Consider the following 19528-nt stretch of genomic DNA (forward strand, 5'->3'; position numbering starts at 1 on the left):
AAGGTTCAAGTCCCACTGGGGCATTACGAACGGAACTGGAGGGAACATGTGTGTAATGCTTTTCAGGAAATGGTTAACAACCGGAGACTTAAAAGAGAAGGCTGATCAGGAAGCCGGAGAAAGGTGGAGATGGCAGAAAGATAACCTTTGATAGTGCCCAGAGCAGAGCCCTGCCGGGCCAAGGAAAGCAGGAACAGAAGAACTTCCGAAAGAGGGGCAGAAAGGGGATCCACAGACTTCGCTGTGCACCATGACTCAAATTTTTTCCACCAACAGGCGTATACTGTTTTAGTGGAGGGACGTCTGGCTGTCAAGATGACATCACAGACTTCGGGAGGAAGATCGAAAGCTGTCAACTGTCGCCGCTCAATCTCCACACATGTAGGTGGAGGCTGGACAGGTTCAGGTGGAGGACCGTCCCCTGCTGCTGCGACAGAAGATCCTCCCTAAGAGGCAGTCAGATCGGGGGATCGATCGTCATGCTGAGTAGCTCGGGATACCAGTATCTTTGTGCCCAATCCGGAGACACAAGGATGACTTGGGCCCAGTCGCGCCTGATCTTCTTCAGCACTCTGGGCAGAAGTGGTATTGGCGGAAAGGCGTACAACAGACCGCAACTCCACTCGCGACGAAAAGTGCCGCCGAGCGAGTGCCGCCTTTGAAATCCCAACACGCAGAACTGATGACATTGCACGTTCTCTTCGGTGGCGAATAGATCTAACCAAGGCTCTACCCACTGCTGAAAGAGAGATTGCGCCACATCCGAATTCAGACACCATTCGTGGTCCATCAAGCACCGGCGACTGAGTACGTTCGCCCTGGCGTTCCGAGAACCAGCCAGATGTTGAACCACCAAGGTAATGCCTTGATGTTCCAGCCACGTCTAGAGCGTAGGAGAGTAGGGTCTGCTTTCTATGTTCACCCCCACTTTTTGCTTTTGCTTTACTGGTTTTCGACTTAGATGTGGCTGTGGGCCTGCTAATCAGACCCACAGCCCTGCTGTTCTCTCTCTAAATTGATACTATGTACTTTAGGTGCATAACCCATTTGGATAGGATCACCTTATTGGCCCCTGTACAGTGTACCCTAGGTACCCAGGGCATAGGTGTACCCTAGGCCTACCAGGGGCTGCAGCATGTATTATGCCACCCCTGGCCTGGCCTTCCATTTTGACACAACTGGCTGATCACTCAGCTGGGGCAAGGTCGTGTAATCACCCCTTGCTTAGGTGTAGTATTCCTATACCTAACTTACATATAGACACATGTGTACCTATCAGCCACTCCTATGGCAGGCCTTAACAATCCTGGAGGCAGAGTGCTTGGTAACATGTGAGATGGTGCTCTAGCATGAGCTGAGCCTGTCTGCAGCTTTCGGAACCATGTCCTTATAGCTGTTCTATGATATAGCCTACCATATACTCTTAAAGGGCCTTATAATCTTAAATGGTTATGGTAACTATGGTTTGGCTTTATCAAAACATGTTGTGTAAGGTGTCTAACACTTTGGAATAATACCCCCATACCATTTCTGGACATGAGGATATTATTCCCCCCTTCTAGAGGGAAAGACATGCTAAAATCATACTTCACTGTTAGCCTCGGACCAAAGCCTCAGCATCACAAAATGGATGCTGCTGCCACGACACAAGTCTGACCTCCTGCTGCTGGGAGTGATCCCAGTCAGGGAGGCCTGGACAATAGGTTTCCTGCTTGGGGAGGTGCTAGCACCTCCCCAGACAGCCTTTAGTGTATTGGGGCAGGGTGGGCTGAAAGGAATGAGACATGCCTGGGGCACACAAGGTGTTCCTTGCATAGTCCAGTTCAAACCGGCGCTGGGGCACTCCAGCCCCAGCTCTGGCGCGAAACTGGACAAAGGGAAGTGGGTGTAACCACCCCCTCCCAGGTCCCACCCATAAGGCGTGACCTAGCAGGTATCCCAGCCCCCCAGATTAGTATAAGAGTGGGAGTTGGGCCTCAAGACTTTAGATTATCCTGAACCTGCAAACTTGAACAGAAACTCTGGACCTTCGACATTCGACGAAAGAAGAAGACTGAAGAATCTCCCTTGTGGCCAAGGAGTGGCTACCCTGTGCAAACGGGCACCATCAAGAGACTACCCTTTGCTTTGCCCAAGTTCTACAAGGAACCGACTGCAGAGCCCGACCAGAGCCTTGACTTCCAGACTTCTCCGACCCTGATCCACATCCACAGCAGAGCTGAGATCCGTGGAGGCGACGAGAGACGTGGGACCGGCTACCTGGGAAAAGTGGCTAGTATCTTCAAGCGCAGCTTCTGAGGCACCCTCGAAGTTGTGCACCGGGGATTGAGAAGCCCCAACCCCAAGCACCATCTGCACCGAAGACCAGCCCCCCACACTCCACGAGTCCTGCGTGGGGCCCTTCTGCATTTTCCTGCTTGCCGCGTCTGTCCGGTTGCTTGCCCGCTGGCTAGTGGCCTTTGTGACGACGCACCCCGTAATCTTCAGCGCTGGTTTGGCTCCTCCAGACTGGCTCCTGCTTCTTTGAAAAAGAGAAGCATCCCAGACCTTCCTGGTCTGCACCAGAAGCAAGTCCTCCGTTCTGCGTGGGTTCCGCTTGCCAAGGCTTGGTGAGTCCTAGTCCAACTTCGACACCGCCGACAGCAAGAGCCTTCGTGGGACAGCTCGCCTCCTGGTCCTGGTCGTCCTCGACGCTTCCTGGTCCTCGTGGCTGCAGCGACAAGCTTCACCTTCACCTGCAATCTTCACGACATCGCCTGGTTCCTTCCTGGTTCCACGTGGTCACTGGCTAGTGACCTTGACTCTGTCCCTTCTGCTTGCAGGTCTCCTCTCTTCTTGATCCCAGCCTTGGGATCCACCAGACACTCTTCACTGACTGCCTGTCAGCATCTTTCTTCAGGCATCCATAGGAGTCGACGACGAAACCCGACGCAACTTCACCCCTATGCACCCGCAGCCTGTGGGCTAGGTAACTTGGGTACTCCGGTGCTCATCAGGATAGTGACTATCCTAGTGTCTAGTTTTCCAGTCTCGACTTCCTAGCTACTCCGGAAGTGTCCTAAATCTGTCTATTTCTAAACTGTATTGCTAGTGACTTTTACGCATTACGCGTGAGTGTTTCCACTCTGCACCTGAATCCCGTGGGCCTCCCACTTCCTAACCTTTGGTAGTATAGTGTAGCCCCAGCGATTCCCTAGGCCTAGGCCTATCCTATTTCCGTGACAGTGGTCCTTATACCACTTACTTAGTATATGGTTTGCGTGGCCCCTAGGGCCTAACTGTATTACTTACCTGTGTGACTTAATGTATGCATAAATAAGACTGTGTTGTACTTGCCTCTAATCTCATAAAGAGTGCTGAGGGTTTGACTAGAATAAATACACTTTATTTTATATATATATCTGTTGTGGTGTCCTTTCATTTGGTATTCAAGGGATTATATATGGTATCACAGCTGGCTTCACATGCCATTCAGAGTTTAGCCTAAGACTGCTCTTGTCCATGCTACCACTAGGATAGCTGGTCTATAAGGTTGACTTTACAACCAATCACCATAAGGGTATTTGGACTGATATAAGGTGTACACTAGAACTAGTGACATCATACATCAGGCCAACTTCTCACATAGAGGCGCAGAGCCTCCTGACATAGGGTCCACGACCCCGCCCTGTTTGTTGCATTACCACATGGCGGTAGTGTTGTTCGTGAACACCTGCACCACACTCCCCCGGACAGATGGAAGAAATGCCTTCAGTGCAAGACAGATTGCCGCAGCTGCAAGAGGTTGATATGGAGAATGGACTCCGCCGGAGACCAGAGACCTCTGGTCTCCGCCTCTCCCAAGTGACCTCCCCATCCCAGGAGGGACGCATCTGACACTACTGTGTGCTCCGGTTGGGGAAGGGAGAGGGATCTGCCATTGACCCAATCGCGATTCGTCAGCCACCACTGCAAGTGTCGTGCAGTGCCCTCCGAGATCTGGACATGATTGGACAGGTTGCCCCAATGCTGCGCCCACTGGAACTTCAGGTCCCACTGCAGAGGTCGCATATGCCATCTGGCATTGTGCACTAGCATGATGCAGGAGGCCATCAGGCCCAAGAGCTGGAGGGTCACCCTGACTGAAACCCGGGACAGAGGCTGAAAGGTCGGAATCATAGCCTGAATATCCCGGACTCGCTGCTCGGGAGGATAAACCCGAAACAGCGTAGAATCCAGAACCGCTCCGATGAAGGGGAGCAGCTGAGAGGGATGCAGGTGCGACTTCGGCATGCTGATGGAGAACCCCAGCAAATGCAGGAGGTCGGCCGTAGTCTGAAGGTGGGTGACGACTGCCTGGGGCGAGCCTGCCTTCAACAACCAGTCGTCGAGGTAGGGGAAAACTGACACCTCCGACCTGCGCAGATTAACTGCAACCACCGCCATCCATTTTGTGAACAACCAAGGGGCACTGGTAAGGCCGAAGAGGAGCACGGCAATCTGAAAATGCTCCTGACCTTCCGGGAACCGCAGGTAACGCCAGCAGGATGGGAATGTGAAAATATGCGTCCTGCAAGTCCAACACTACCATCCAGTCTCCAGGGTCGAGGGCAGCTAAGACCTGAGCCAGAGTCAGCATCTTGAACTTCTCCTTCCGGAGGAAGCGATTGACGTTCCGGAGGTCCAAGATGGGACGTAGATCCCCTTTGTCCTTCTTGGGGACTAGAACGTAGTGGGAATAACAACCACTCCCTACTTCCGGTCCAGGAACGCACTCAATGGCCCCCTTGGCCAAGAGGGCGTGATTTCCCGTCGAAGAGCCAAGTGATCCCCAGACATGTGGTGGCACCGAGGTGGCATGGCAGGAGGGGAGGACTGAAAGGGAAGTGGCAGATTATCTGTAGCACCCATTTAATGATGTAATCTCGTGCCAGTGAGGGAGGTGGTGGCGGATCCTGCCACCCACCGGCGTGGGGTGCTCCCCGAAGCTCAGTTTAGTAAGGTTTGGAGGCGGAAGCAGCATGGGGTGGAGGTGGACGGAGGACCATCGTGTAGGAGACACCTTCCTCCATGGTAGGCGGGGTGGGGTGAACCCCGGTTCAGAGGAGACATCGAGGTTGCCTGCCTCCTCCAAGTCGTCCACCCAATCATGCTTGGAGTCACATTGCCGGGCAAGAGGGTCCTCGGACCCTTCCCAGTCTTAGTCTGCCTCTGGCGTAGAGGAAGCCGGTCGCACCGGCAAAGCCTGAATCGGAGAAGGGACGAACGGTGTCGGGAACGGCGCTGAAAACGGCACCGGTCCCCCAATGCGGATCCCAGGCCGGAACAAAATGGTCCTGGAACCGGGACAAAGGAGGAATAAACGGCACCCAGTGTGGCGCAGTGGGTGGAGCCGAGGGCAGCGGCGGGGCCGGCAACACTGCACCTCGTGGCGCCGGAGCCACTGGCACAGGATCCTGTGGTGCTGGGACTGGTGGTGGAGCCGCCGGGCCAACAGGATCTGGACAAGGGACCGCGGGCCCGAAGGCGCGCCGGCGGGAGCCCGAGGCCTAAATGGCGGTCCATGGTAGCAAGAAATTCTTGCACCTGTTCGGGAGTCGCCGACTGGTGATGAGCCAGGCTGATGAGGGTTATGAAACCCCGAAACCGGTCCCAGGATGCTTGGTTCCGGTCCAGGGAGGACCTGGCTTGGCAGTTCGGGCTGGACTGTTCCCATGAGGCACAGGGTCAAGGCTGATTTGCATATGGCCAGGTCTAAACTGGGGTGGCATGGTGAGCAAAAGAATGATGGATTTAACCCAGATCTCTTGACTGGGGGTGAATGTTTTGAGTTGTTCTGCATTCTGTCCATCAATTGTGTGTCTTTTGCTTTTTCGCCATAAGGGATGCCTGGACATCCCCCGAAAAGCCAGTATTCCTCAACCAGGTGTGACGTCAGAGGGCCAGCAAAGATAAATAGTTCTGCCCCGTGAGCGAGTCGTATTCAACCCGCAGCCAATCTTGAACTTCGCTACATCTCGCCCATCGGCATTATTATTGTATTTTTTTTTTTGTATGATCCGGGCCTCATCCGCAACCATAGTCAGCACATAAGCAACCGTATCCCACCCAGTATGGGAATAACAGCTCAATAAGCATGCAGGGTTCATGGAGCGCAATGTCAGGCTGGCGAAAGAGAAGAACAAGTTACTTACCTACGGTAACGCTTTTTCTGGTGGATACAGTATCTGCCTGTGGATTCCTCACCTTCTGAATATCCCCTGCGCCAGCAACATTCGGAAACTTTTGTAGCTCTACACGCCGACGAGGATGACCATAGCTCGGTTCCGCACGCGGCTTCGCTGACGTCACTGGAGCCATAAGAGGACCTAGTCGGCGTGATGAAATTTGTTCCGCATTTTTTTCCGTGCCTTCGAGGCACACGGACGGACCGACAACAATATATATACAGTATACTCAGTACATAATATTCAAACCAATACACATGGTGTGAAGACAATGCAGTAAAGCAAAAGAAATAACACTTCCTTTGACAGCAACAGATACATTTTGTCATATTATCACTATTGTAGGTAAACAAGGGTGGACAACGGGGAGGTGGGTGGGTCTGTGAGGAATCCACAGGCAGATACTGTATCCACCATAAAAAGCGTTACCGAAGGTAAGTAACTTATTCTTCTGATGGATACATCTGCCAGTGGATTCCTCACCTTGTGAATAGATTCCCACAGCAGTCCCCACTCCCGGAGGAGGGTGTCTACCCTTCTATGCCAAAAAGTCCTGAAGGACGGAACGAGCAAAGTGTTCGTCCCCCCTCACCTCGGAATCCAAGCAGTAAGGCTTCGCAAAAGTGTGAAGGGAGGCCCAAGTTGCCGCTCTACAAATGTCCTCCACAGGAACACCTCTAGATAAGGCAGACGTAGAAGTCTTTGCCTTGGTAGAATGTGCCCTTATACCCTCTGGAGGTTCCTTACCGGCCAAAGAGTAACAGATCTTGATACACAAGATAATCCATCTGGAAAGGGTGCATTTGTGCACCGCTCTGACTTTCCTGCAGCCAATGAAGCAAACGAAGAGCTGGTCATCCACTCGAAAGTCTTTAGTACTATCGAGGTACAAACTCACCGCCCTTTTAGGGTCCAAATGGTGAAGCCGCTCCTCCTCTTTGGAAGGGTGACGGGGAGGATAGATGGTAGGAAGGGTAATGGACTGCCCCAAATGTAAAGGAGTTACCACCTTAGGCAGAAAAGCAGCCCTGGTCCTGAGTACCATTCTATCAGCATGAATGGTCAAGAACGGGGGTTTCGAACTCAGAGCTTGAAGCTCACTTACCCTTCTTGCCGCGGTAATGGCAATGAGAAAAACGGTTTTAAAAGACAATAGTCTCAAGGGACACTTGTGCAAAGGCTCAAAGGGAGAACCCATCAAGTAAGTGAAGACAAAATTTGAGTCCCATTGAGGCACAATAAAGGGAGTAGGCGGAAATGTGTTCGTAAGGCCCTTAATGAACCGTAATACAATAGGTGATTTAAACAAGGACGGCTGATCCGGCAAGCAAAGGAATGCAGACAAAGCCGATAAATAACCCTTCACAGTAGCTACAGCAAAGCCTTGCTGAGCAAGAGGGAGAGCAAACTGAAGGATGTTAGATAAACGAGCCCTCAAAGGGTCAATAGACTTCTTTCCGCACCAAAGGACAAATTTAAACCACCTATAGGAATAGATAGACTTGGTGAAATGACGCCTGGCAGACAAAATTACGTCTACCACGTCAGGCGGGAGAGGAAAAGAATTCAGGTTGCCCCGTTCAATCTCCAGGCATGAAGGTGTAAGCTCTGGAGGTGGGGGTATAGAACCTGCCCCTGCGACTGCGAGAGGAAGTCTGCCCGGAGAGGGAGACGGAGCGGAGGGCACGAGGAGAGGTGGAGAAGATCTGTATACCACACCGTTCTTGGCCAATCCGGGGCGATCAATATGACTTGGGCCCGGTCTTGGCGAATCTTCCTCAGAACCCGAGGAATCAAGGGTATGGGAGGCAACGCGTAAAGGAGATGTGAGTCCCATCTCAACTGAAACGCGTCCCCCAACGCTCCCTGCATCGGATACCGGAGACTGCAGAATGACAGGCAGTGAGCGTTCTCGTGAGTGGCAAACAGGTCCACCCAAGGAGTTCCCCCCATGTCCGGCAGATGTGACGAACCACCTCTGGATGGAGCCTCCACTCGTGGTCGGCAGAGAACTGCCGACTGAGACTGTCGGCAAGCATTTTCAGAACTCCGGCCAGATGATTTGCCATCAGACAAATCTGATGATCCTGAACCCAGGACCAGACGCGCAGAGCCTCTCTGCAGAGACAACACGACCCCACTCCTCCCTGCTTGTTGACATACCACATCGCAGCAGTGTTGTCCGTCAGGACTTGAACCGACTGACCGGGAAGGGAGGAAGGCCTTGAGTGCCAAACGTATCGCCGACGACTCCAAAAGGTTGATGTGAAGCAACATTTGCTCTGGAGACCAAAGACCTTTGATCTCCAGATCCCCCAGATGCGCACTCCACCCTAAAGTGGATGCATCCGTTATCACCGTGGCCACCGATGGAGGTTGGTGGAAGGGCTTTCCTTGAGACAGATTGCCCTCCACGCTCCACCAAGGCAGATCCGCTGCAGCTTCTCTGGAGATCTTCACAGACTCCCTGAGATCTCCGTTGTGCTGATACCACTGCCTGGGGAGGCACCACTGGAGCGCCCTCATGTGCCAGCGTGCATGGTTGACCAATAGAATGCAGGAAGCAAACAGACCGAGACTTTAGGTACATAACCCAATTGGTAAGGATCACCTTGTAGGGCCCTATACAGTGTACATTAGGTACCCAGGGCATAGGTGTACCCTAGGCCTACCAGGGGCTGCCGCATGTATTATGCCACCCCTGGCCTGGCCTTCCATTAGGACACAACTGGCTGATCACTCAGCTGGGGCAAGGTCGTGTAATCACCCCTTGCTTAGGTGTAGTATTCCTATACCTACCTTATATATAGACACATGTGTACCTATCAGCCACTCCTATGGCAGGCCTTAACAATCCTGGAGGCAGAGAGCTTGGTAACATGTGAGATAGTGCTCTAGCATGAGCTGAGCCTGTCTGCAGCTTTCGGAACCATGTCCTTATAGCTGTTCTATGATATAGCCTACCATATACTCTTAAAGTGCCTTATAATCTTAAACGGTTATGGTAACTATGGTTTGGCTTTATCAAAACATGTCGTGTAAGGTGTCTAACACTTTGGAATAATACACCCATCCCATTTCTGGGGATGAGGATATTATCCCTCCCTTCTAGAGGGAGAAGACATGTTGAAACCTACTTACCCGGCTAAAGTTAACCAGAGCCCCAGCATCACAAAATGGATGCTGCTGCCACGACACAAGTCTGACCTCCTGCTGCTGGTAATGATCCTGGCACGGGAGGCTTGGACAATAGGTTTCCTGCCTTGGGAGGTGCGAGCAGCACCCCAGACATGCCTTAGTGTATTGGGGCAGGGAGGGATGAAAGAAACGAGACACTGCCTGGGGCACACAAGGTGTCCCATGCATAGTCCAGTTCAAACCGGTGCTGGGGCACTCCAGCCCCAGTCCTGGCGCGAAACTGGACAAAGGGAAGGGGGTGTAACCACCCCCCTCCCAGGTCCCACCCATAAGGCGTGACCTAGCAGGCAACCCAGCCCTCCAGATTAGTATAAGTGTGGTAGCTGGGCCCCAGGAAATTAGATTATCCTGAACCTGCAACTTGAACAGAAACTCTGGACCTTCGACATTCGACGAAAGAAGAAGACTGAAGAATCTCCCTTGTGGCCAAGGAGTGGTCACGCTGTGCGAACAAGCACCATCAAGAGACTTACCCTTTGCTTTGCTGAAGTTCTACGAGGGACCGACTGCAGAGCCCGACCGGAGCCTTGACTTCCAGACTTCTCCGACCCTGATCCACATCCACAGCCGAGCTGAGATCCGTGGAGGTGACGAGAGACGTGGGACCGGCTACCTGGGAAAAGTGGCGAGTATCTTCCAGCGCAGCTTCTGAGGCACCCTCGAAGTTGTGCACCGGGGATTGAGAAGCCCCAAGCACCATCTGCACCGAAGATCAGCCCCCCCACACTCCACGAGTCCTGCGTGGGGCCCTTCTGCATTTTCCTGCTTGCCGCGTCTGTCCGGTTGCTTGCCCGTTGGCTAGTAACCTTTGCGACGACACACCTTCAATTTTCCACTGCTGGTTTGGCTCCTCCAGACCGGCTCCTGCTCCTCTGCAAAAGAGAAGCACCCCAGACCTTCCTGGTCTGCACCAGAAGCAAGTCCTCCATTCTTCGTGGGTTCCGCTTGCCAAGGCTTGGTGAGTCCTAGTTCGACTTCGACGCCGCCGACAGCACGAGCCTTCGTGGGACAGCTCGCCTCCTGGTCCTGGTCGTCCTCGACGTCTCCTGGTACCCGTGGCTGCTGCGATAAGCTTCACCTCTTCACCTGCAATCTCCCGACATCGCCTGGTTCCTTCCTGGTTCCACGTGGTCACTGGCTAGTGACCCAGACTCTGTCCCTTCTGCTTGCAGGTATCCTTCATTCTTGATCCCGGCCTTGGGATCCACCGGACACTCTTCACTGACTGCCTGTCAGCAACTTTCCTTCAGGCATCCATAGAAGTCCACGACGAAACCCGACGCAAGTTCACACCTATGCACCCGCAGCCCGTGGGCTAGGTAACTTGGGTACTCCGGTGCTCACAAGGGTATTGACTATCCTAGGATCTAGTTTCCGAGTCTCGACTTTCTAGCTATACCAGAAGTGTCCTAAAACTGCTTATTTCTGAACTGTACTATTTCTATCGATTATACGCATTACGCGTGAGTGTTTCCACTCAGCACCTGAATCCCGTGGGCCTCCCACTTCCTAACCTTTGGTAGTATAGTGTAGCCCCAGCGATTCCCTAGGCCTAGGCCTATCTTATTTCCGTGACAGTGGTCCTTATACCACTTAGTATATGGTTTGCGTGGCCCCTAGGGCCTAACTGTATTACTTACCTGTGTGACTTAATGTATGCTTGAATAAGACTGTGTTGTACTTACCTCGAATCTCATAAAGAGTGCTGAGGGTTTGACTAGAATAAATACACTTTATTTTATATATATATCTGTTGTGGTGTTCTTTCATTTGGTATTCAAGGGATTACATATGGTATAACAGCTGGCTTCACATGCCATTCAGAGTTTAGCCTAAGACTGCTCTTGTCCATGCTACCACTAGGATAGCTGGTCTATAAGGTTGACTTTACAACCAATCACCATAAGGGTTGTTTGGACTGATACAAGGTGTACACTAGAATTAGTGACATCATATATCAGGCCAACTTCTCACAGGTGGCATTTCTGGACTTTAAGGCCATACTCGCCGAGGAGAAAACTTTCTTGGTCGAGTGATCAAGCTTTTTCGACTCCCTATCACTAGGAACTTGTGGAATAGCCCCAGATGACTTCTTTGAACAGGCAGCTTGAACCACCAGACTTTCAGGAGAAGGATGGGATGTAAGAAAGAGAGGATCTCCTGGAGCCGCCCTGTACCTCCTAGCAACAGATTTAGATACTGCCGGAGCCGAAAAGGGCTTACGCCAAACCTCCATGACTGGCTCAGTGATGGCATCATTAAAAGGAAGCAAAGGCTCTACCACAGTGGAGGAAGAATGAAGAACCTCAGTCAGGATGTTGGGTTTAAATTCAGCCGTTGGGAGCTGCAAGTCCAAGAGCTCCACTGCTTTCCTTATGACAGTGTGGTAAGGAGCCACATCCTTAGAGGGAGCATCTGTAGGAGGAGAAAGCTCCCATTCTGGGGAGAAATCAAGGCCACTTGCCTCTTTTAGTTCCTCAAACAAGACATCTGACTCTATGAGCCCACCCTCTTCCATTTCTTCCACCTGATACCGCTGCTCTTCCAAAATTCTCTGTGCCTCTCGCCTGGATCTAATCATCAGAACCGGCGTCGGCAGCGCCGCAAACTACGCCAATGGAGCCGGAGCCAGCGTCGAACACGGATCCTGAGGCGCAGCCGGAGTCGAACGAGGTCGAGCTGGAGCCGGAGAAGAAGGGAGTGGCGTCGACGTTCTCGGCGCCGGGAAATGCCAAGACGGTGTCGCTAGAAAGAATGGCATAAAGGGAGCCTGAGCATAAGCCCGAGGAACCCTCAAATTAAAGGCCATTGGACCAATGGGACCCAAAGGTGCTCCAGAGGGGTACATCGCTCTTGAGAAGACACCATACATAGCATTTAAATAATGCGATGGGTCTTGTCCCGGGCCAGGAAAGGGGGGTAAGGCTCAGATTGAGGCATTACCGGACTCGGGCCCAGACGGTGGAGCCAACGACTCATCAGGAGCCGGAGCCTCTTCCACCGGACCCGGAGAATGTGTCTGCGTCAGTGATGGAGCCGGAGGACGCTCCGGAGAAGCTGCAGGCGAAGCCAGGCAAACAGGTGAAGCCGAATACGACACAGAAGGAGAGGGAGAAACATAGTCCTTACGACGTCGAGGAGCTGGTGAAGTCGATCTCGGAGCCGTCTACTTATCTGAACGGCGTCGAGAGCCATGCCTCTTCTTCTTTTTATGTTTCTTCGACTTTGAAGCATAACCCGACGTCGACTTCGAACCCGACCTTGACCTGGACCTTGAAAGCCTTCGACCTCTCTTCTCTTTTCTCATTTTCGCTATAAATAGCTTTGCTTCTCTCTCCTTTAAGGCCTTTGGGTTCATCTTGCGGCAGCAAGAGCACCCCTTGCCTTCGTGATCCGATGACAGGCACCAGACACATTCTTCGTGTGGATCTGTAATAGACATGTGTTTACCACACTCTCTACAGGGCTTGAACCCTGACTTCTTCGTCGACATCTTGAGAAAGAAGCAAGATGAAAACAAACACAGCAGAAACACAAAGTAACTAGTAAAAGCTACGAAGAGTCCCAAAAAAAACGTTAGTGTCGATGGTGCGGAAAAAAGGGAACTAACGTCATCACGCCGGCGAGGTCCTCTTATGGCTCCAGTGACGTCAGCAGAGCCGAGCTATGGTGATGTCATCCTCATTGGCGTGGAGAGCTACAAAAGTTTCCGAATGTTGCTGGCGCAGGGGATATTCACAAAGTGAGGAATCCACTGGCAGATGTATCCATCAGAAAATACTCATTAACAAAGGTGTTCAGTGTCTTTAATTTACTAGGATACCTGGTGTGGTAGAGAACAAGCCGGGATTGATCTTGGAAGTTGAGACCTGGTTCACCAGGCTCTCAGGGGTAGGGTGCTGAGAGAGGAAGACTGGGTCCACGAGACAGGGGCAATGGTGGCGAACAATGGTCCTGTGCACTGGAGTACCTGTGTAGGGCTTGGCCCAGGTCCCAAGCGGGACATCAGTTTATAGCTTTGTTAAAGGGCAATGAGGGTTCTGAAGAAGATAAACTGGGCTGTAGCACCTCTGTTAAGACATTGGTCTTGACCTCAACCGTTTGGCAGCGTTAGGTGCAGGACCTTAGCCACCCTGCGGACCACCATCATCAAAGAAACCCCTTCATTCATAGACACTATGGGAGGAGAGGGGAGCCCCGCGTCTGATGAGGTATCCAGACCACTGGCATCAGCCAGGTCTTCATACTAGTTGTCATCAGCCATGAACTCTGCTAGGGAGTCCGTATAGTTTTAGGGATCAGATCCCCTCCATTTGTCCTCCTCAGCAGGCCCTTCAGGGAAATAGGGCACCATCTCCAATCCAGGCTATGTTGGCCTGTCTGGTGCTGGAACCAACATCGTGTGACGCTGGTTCAGCACCATATTGGAGTTGGGAATCACGATGGGTTTGGTGCCCAAAATGGCGCCACTGAAACGGTCCACAAAGGAGGTTGCGAAGCCACAGCTGAAGACAATCTAGATCTACCAATGGATCCTGAGGGGTCGAAGGTGCTGAGGGCAGACTCGCCAGCAGAGGTTCAGTCAAAGACCTTCCAAAACCCTTGAGACCTGAGGGCGCTCCAGAGGGGTTCGGACACCCAAAGATGAGGCTCTTGGCCTCATAAATCTCTCAGAGTTGGGCACGGGTCACTCTAGCTCCAGGAACCTCGGGGAAGATCCGAGTGAACCCAGTTTCCGACGCCAGCTGAACAGGAACAATCAGAGCGGAGCCTGGATTTGTGGCATTGTTTTCTTGTGTCATCCAAAGAATGGGAGAAATGTGGAGAAGTCCAAAAGCACTTCGACTTCTTGGATGACTTATGGGTCTTGCCTAAAGAAATCTGGCAGTATGATGACTACAAATGCAAGCGCCTCCAGGAGCGGTCCCGATACCTCCCACGCGAAAGGACCCAGAGCAGGGGCCCGGAGTAGCGCTCCACAAGGCTTAAACCCGGTGGATTTCCTCACGGACATCCTCGAGAAAAATGGGAAAAAGATACTAGTCATCAACAAAAAGCTGAAAGAATCCAGTCAAAAAGTGACTGAGAGGACCTCACCTGGATCCCTGCTGATGGCACGGAAAAGAAGGAACTGAGAACAGTGCGCAGAGTGGAGTCTATACAGGCATTGCACATGTCACTTCCGGTGTGGAGAACGCCAAACGGTGCTGACCGACGTCACCTATCGGCATGCAAGGGGATTGCTAAAAAATTTACAGATCCACTCAGATGCCCAAGGTAAGGCATCTGCAGCTAGTAATCTCAATTAGATGGCCCTTTTTAAGGGAACTCTGTGCAGGTGAAAGGGGAGATTTTGGTTTGCTGGTGGAAAACCCCCGGGAAGACTGTAAAGTGACAATGACCTGCAGGAGGTCCACAATTGACTGCAGCGTGTCCACCTTTGGGAGCCATCAGGAACTAGTAATCAAGGTAAGGAAATATATGCATCCCTGACCTGCAAAGATGGTCTGTAACCACTGTCATCAACTTCGTAAGCGGACATGAGACTAAAGAGCAGAACGGTAAACTGGAAATGTTCTGATCCCACCACGAACCGAAAGAAGCATGCCTAGGCTGCAGAATGGGCACATGAAAGCATGTAAAGGGGAGGGTGGACCAATGGTGAACAACCTGCAGTACCCAAAGGTATGAGTTAATTGCATTCCAGATAGACCGGAATAAACTAATACTGCCCCCTATCCTCCTCGGGCATTTGAGAAGATACTGGTCTTCAATTTACAGGAGGACAATGACTTGGAGTGGGACTGGAATCTGGAGTGGGAGCAGATCAGTACCTTTGAATGAGTCAGCTGCTTGGGGCATGACGCACACAGTTTGTGTTCAGCGACGTACAGCTTAGCCTCTCACTCTAATGGACCTTTACATGCATCAAGGCGCCTCTGTTTCAGGACCTCAAGGGATGCAAAGACCCTAGCTAATACAGGCAGAATTTGTGTGAATCTGGTAAATTACATCTGAAGTCTGTTGGTGTAGCAAGGTTTAAAGCCTGTTGTTTTCAGGTGGAGGGGACGGGGGAGACATTTCCCTTTAGCACACAGTCTGCTGAAAAAAATGATTTTGGGATTAGTGAAACACTGAAAAAAGTTGGTAACTGAGAACTGACCCCAAACAAAAGGAAATGACAACTACGTGTAGGGGCGACTCCTATATATAAGAATTTGTTTAATCACTTCTAAGGGCAGTTTAAGGCCACTGCTGGGTCCAATGGCACCACCTATCAGCACAAAGGAGCATTTGGTAGAAAAATGTCAACATCCAGTCTGGCACCTGGGGTAATTCAAAAATCAAATTTGGATGAATCTGCAGCTACTTACAAGTACCCTTCAGACAGTGTATACATATGTGCTATTGCTGTCTTTTGACTGTAGTACTGCAACTTCTTTCTTGCCAACCCGTCTCTAAAAAGCTCTCTGAAACTAAGTATCAGACATAATGCACCATGCATTTTGATTAAAGGACAAATCACTCATTATTTAACTGAAACTCGTTTCCTTGACAATACCTTTAAAGGACACCCATTAATTGAGGACACATCCAAAAAATTGAAAACAATCAAAACTGTCTAACAAATCTTTTATGTCCTTTCATCATACTCCTTTCAAAACTTTAAGAACTCACCAAAGTGCCAGTTAAGAAATCTTGTAGCCTGGCTTCATTTTACAGAGTGATTAACAAGAGCATAGCTGAAAAGTGGGAATGGCATAAGACATGTCATGGTTCTTTCACATAATCGCTAACCTCTATATCACCGTCCCGTATGTAAGAACCCCATTTTTACTATGAAATTTTGGAGCTGTTTAAAGAAACTTCTTAAAATATAGCTATCCAGGTCTAAGGCTTTCTTGTAAAAAGTTGAACTGTTTTAATCAATTTTGTGCACTCTAAAGCATTGAAAATGTGTTAGGGGTTAAAACATCTAGTTAAAGTACACAAGTAATTAATAAATATACATCTACACTGAACTGGGCCTCATACGTGTAATGTTAAAGCTACAAACCTTTGCTGAATCATCCAACCACGTGTCCACAGTGTCGCAGGCAGATCTCAGATCAGATTCACCAAACTCATATTTTTTAGACCAACCAAGAGGTGCATACCGTAGACGTTCCTGAATTACAGCATGAAACCAGGCAAGAAGGAAGTATAATCTTGCTCGTTCATTTGGAGACTGAAACAAAATTTGAACACTATGGTTAAAAATCCAACAAGGAAGAGGCTTTCTTATGCATAACTAAAGAAGTTACTTACCTTCGGTAATGCCTTATCTGGCAGAGACAGGATCTAGCCGCAGATTACTTACCTCACAATTCTTTCCAGGTGCCAGACAGGATCCAGATGTTTTTAACAGCAGTACCTATGTGCGTCGGTAGAGGGTGTCAAGCAACTTCGTAGTCACGTCGACCACCAGAAGGGACGTGGACTGAGTCCACATAAGCCCTCCCATGACGTCAGTTTCTTCTGTGACTACCTATCAGGCAAAAACGCGGTGCCATGCATAGAATCTGTCTACATAAACTGTGTGCCTGAAAGGGACATCTTATTGTCAAGTAAATACGAAGACCTATAGAAAGGCATCAGAATGCCAAAAAAGAGATCTTGTATGTAACAGAACCAGCAGGTCACAGAGAGGGGAGGATGTGTGGGTTGGTAAGGAATTTGCGGCTAGATCCTGTTTCTACCAGATAAGGCATTACCGAATGTAAGCAACTTGTTCACCTTATAGAGACATCTAACTGCAAATTCCTTACCTTGGAATAGATACCCAAGCAATATCGGCCCTGAAGGAGGGTCTGAGAACTGAACCCACGAAGATCCCTGAATAGGAGAATCCGGTCAGAAAAAGGAAGAGGGGGACCAGGCTGTTGTGGGTATATGGAAAGTAAAAGTAGAAGCAGCAGCTCCATCAGGGGGACTGTGGAAGGCTGTAGGGAGCAGAAGTCTGCAAGACCATGAATGTATGTGGAAAACAAACCCACAGAAAAGGAGAGAAGTGTAGGAGAAAACACTTCCACAAAAACAACTATGTAGCATTCCCCGTAGTAACCAAACCATGACTGAAGGACCAAGAAAAACAGCATATGCCACTAAACCAGAGCACCTTGTCGTAGAGAGAAGCGTGAACTAACTCCACCCAGATACAGGGAAAAAAGGGAGTAGGTGTCTCAGAATACATCCCGATGGATAAAAGGGAAAGATAATGAATCAACTCTGCCCCAAAACATTGCGAGAAGCACAACAACAAAAGGAGAGACTAGTCTCTGGCAGAAATTCTCCGAGCGAGAAGGTAACCCTCCGCTGATCAGAAACGAAGAAGCTCAGAAAGAAAGCAGAGACAACGTTGAATTAGAACACCAAGAAAAGCGCAGTTACACGGGCAGATATGTCCTGTGGGAAGCCTACCTTCAGTATATCCACATATAGGGAAACACACACACACATATATATTACCTACTGGCAGTCGCCAGTAGGTAGTTATAGTTAGGACCACGTTTCCATAGGAAATCCGCAACATTCTATTTTGAATAACTTTGGCGCCGGTCGACGAATCCTCGCGAATTTTTCAAAATAGGTGGGGCGCTACGCTCCGCTCCTATCCTGAAAGTCTCGGGGGGATTCGTCAAGCGGGGGCTGAGATAAAAGGGGGGTCCCAAAACGCGTTTTTCCCATGCATTTTTCCATAGGACCTTTAGACAGGGCTACAGCCCGAACGGCTGAACAGAATTACTAGAAATTTGGCAAAGAGGTAGTCCTCAGGTCAAGGAAGTGCCTTTTGTAGGTTTGGTGTAAATCTGTTCAGTAGATTCTGAGAAAATAGCCTTTAAATCAATATATATATCTGAGCCAGCTTACGGTGCGCTTACGGTACGCTTACCGTACGCGTACGGTGGCGTGCGCGAGCGCGATTCTGATTGGCTCTTAGATCTAAGTAAACATTCGAATCGGCCGAAACCAGGAGGCGGCGGCCGCCATTTTCTCTCTCGCACTGAGAGTGATTTTTAAAATATAAAGCCCAAAAACATGTAAAGTGGCTGTTTAGACAGCTCCCACACACATAGCCATGTTGAGGGAGTCCCCAAAGATCCCCCAAGCCCAAAAACGGAATTTTTATTTTTTCGGTAATTTCGCCGATTACGCTTACCGTACGCGTACGGTAAAAAATTAAAAAAAAAAAAAATTATCCACACTCTCTCCACCCCGTGTGCAATTGGTGCCCGAAGGGCACAAATTGTGCATGGCTTATTACACCTGAGATAAACTAAAATATAAAAAAAAATAATAATAAAAACAAAAATTATCCACTCTCTCTCCACCCCGTGTGCAAATGGTGCCCGAAGGGCACCATTTGTGCATGGCTTATAAAATATACGAAAAATTAAAATATTACCTTTCAAAACGAAGTGCATCATATGTCCTCCATGTGCGCACGGTGCGCGAAGCGCATCGTGCGTACATGGCCCATCTAGCGTAACGTGGGCACGCGGTGCACGTAGCGCACCGCGTGCCCACCGTGCGTGCACGGCACTAACTGCGTAAAGTGGGCGCGCGGTGCGCGAAGCGCACCGTGCGCGCACGGAACGAACTGCGTTAAGTGGGTGCGCACGCCACGAAAGACGTAAAGTAACTTAGCATTTAAAAACCCGTACAAATTCACTGAAAAAAACCATAGGTTTCACACACGTTATAGTTCGGAATTAGCATTTAAAAAACCTTGCAAATTCACTGAAAAAACCATAGGTTTCACACATGTTCTAGTTAGCGGAAATTTTACTGATAAAAAAAACCAATGAAATTCCCCCGTTATAGTTAGTGCAGGCAACTATAACTCACGCGACCGCAATCTTCTGCTGATGACATATGTGTCTTTATGAAAAAAAAATATTTGTAATATATGTATAGCTAAAAATGTATGGAAGAAGACATGGGCAAATAAGTGTCTAAATACAGTATTAGCATCAGCAGAGGATTGCGGTCGCGTGAGTTATAGTTGCCTGCACTAACTATAACGGGGGAATTTCATTGGTTTTTTATCAGTAAAATTTCCGCTAACTATAACATGTGTAAAA

General features: G+C 50.0%; 1 protein-coding gene across 1 annotated transcript in view; it reads right to left on the reverse strand.

Annotated features, from left to right (window-relative positions):
* The window catches only part of DYNC1H1 (dynein cytoplasmic 1 heavy chain 1), a 1397843-nt gene that overhangs the window by 216657 nt on the left and 1161658 nt on the right, over positions 1-19528 (reverse strand). The window contains exon 70 of the mRNA XM_085626346.1: positions 16462-16632. Coding sequence (XP_085482472.1) covers positions 16462-16632 — 171 coding nt within the window. The remainder of the gene's footprint in view (positions 1-16461; positions 16633-19528) is intronic.

The sequence above is a fragment of the Triturus cristatus genome, chromosome 9 (assembly GCF_964204655.1).
Source record: "Triturus cristatus chromosome 9, aTriCri1.1, whole genome shotgun sequence".
NCBI classification, from domain to species: Eukaryota; Metazoa; Chordata; class Amphibia; order Caudata; family Salamandridae; genus Triturus; species Triturus cristatus.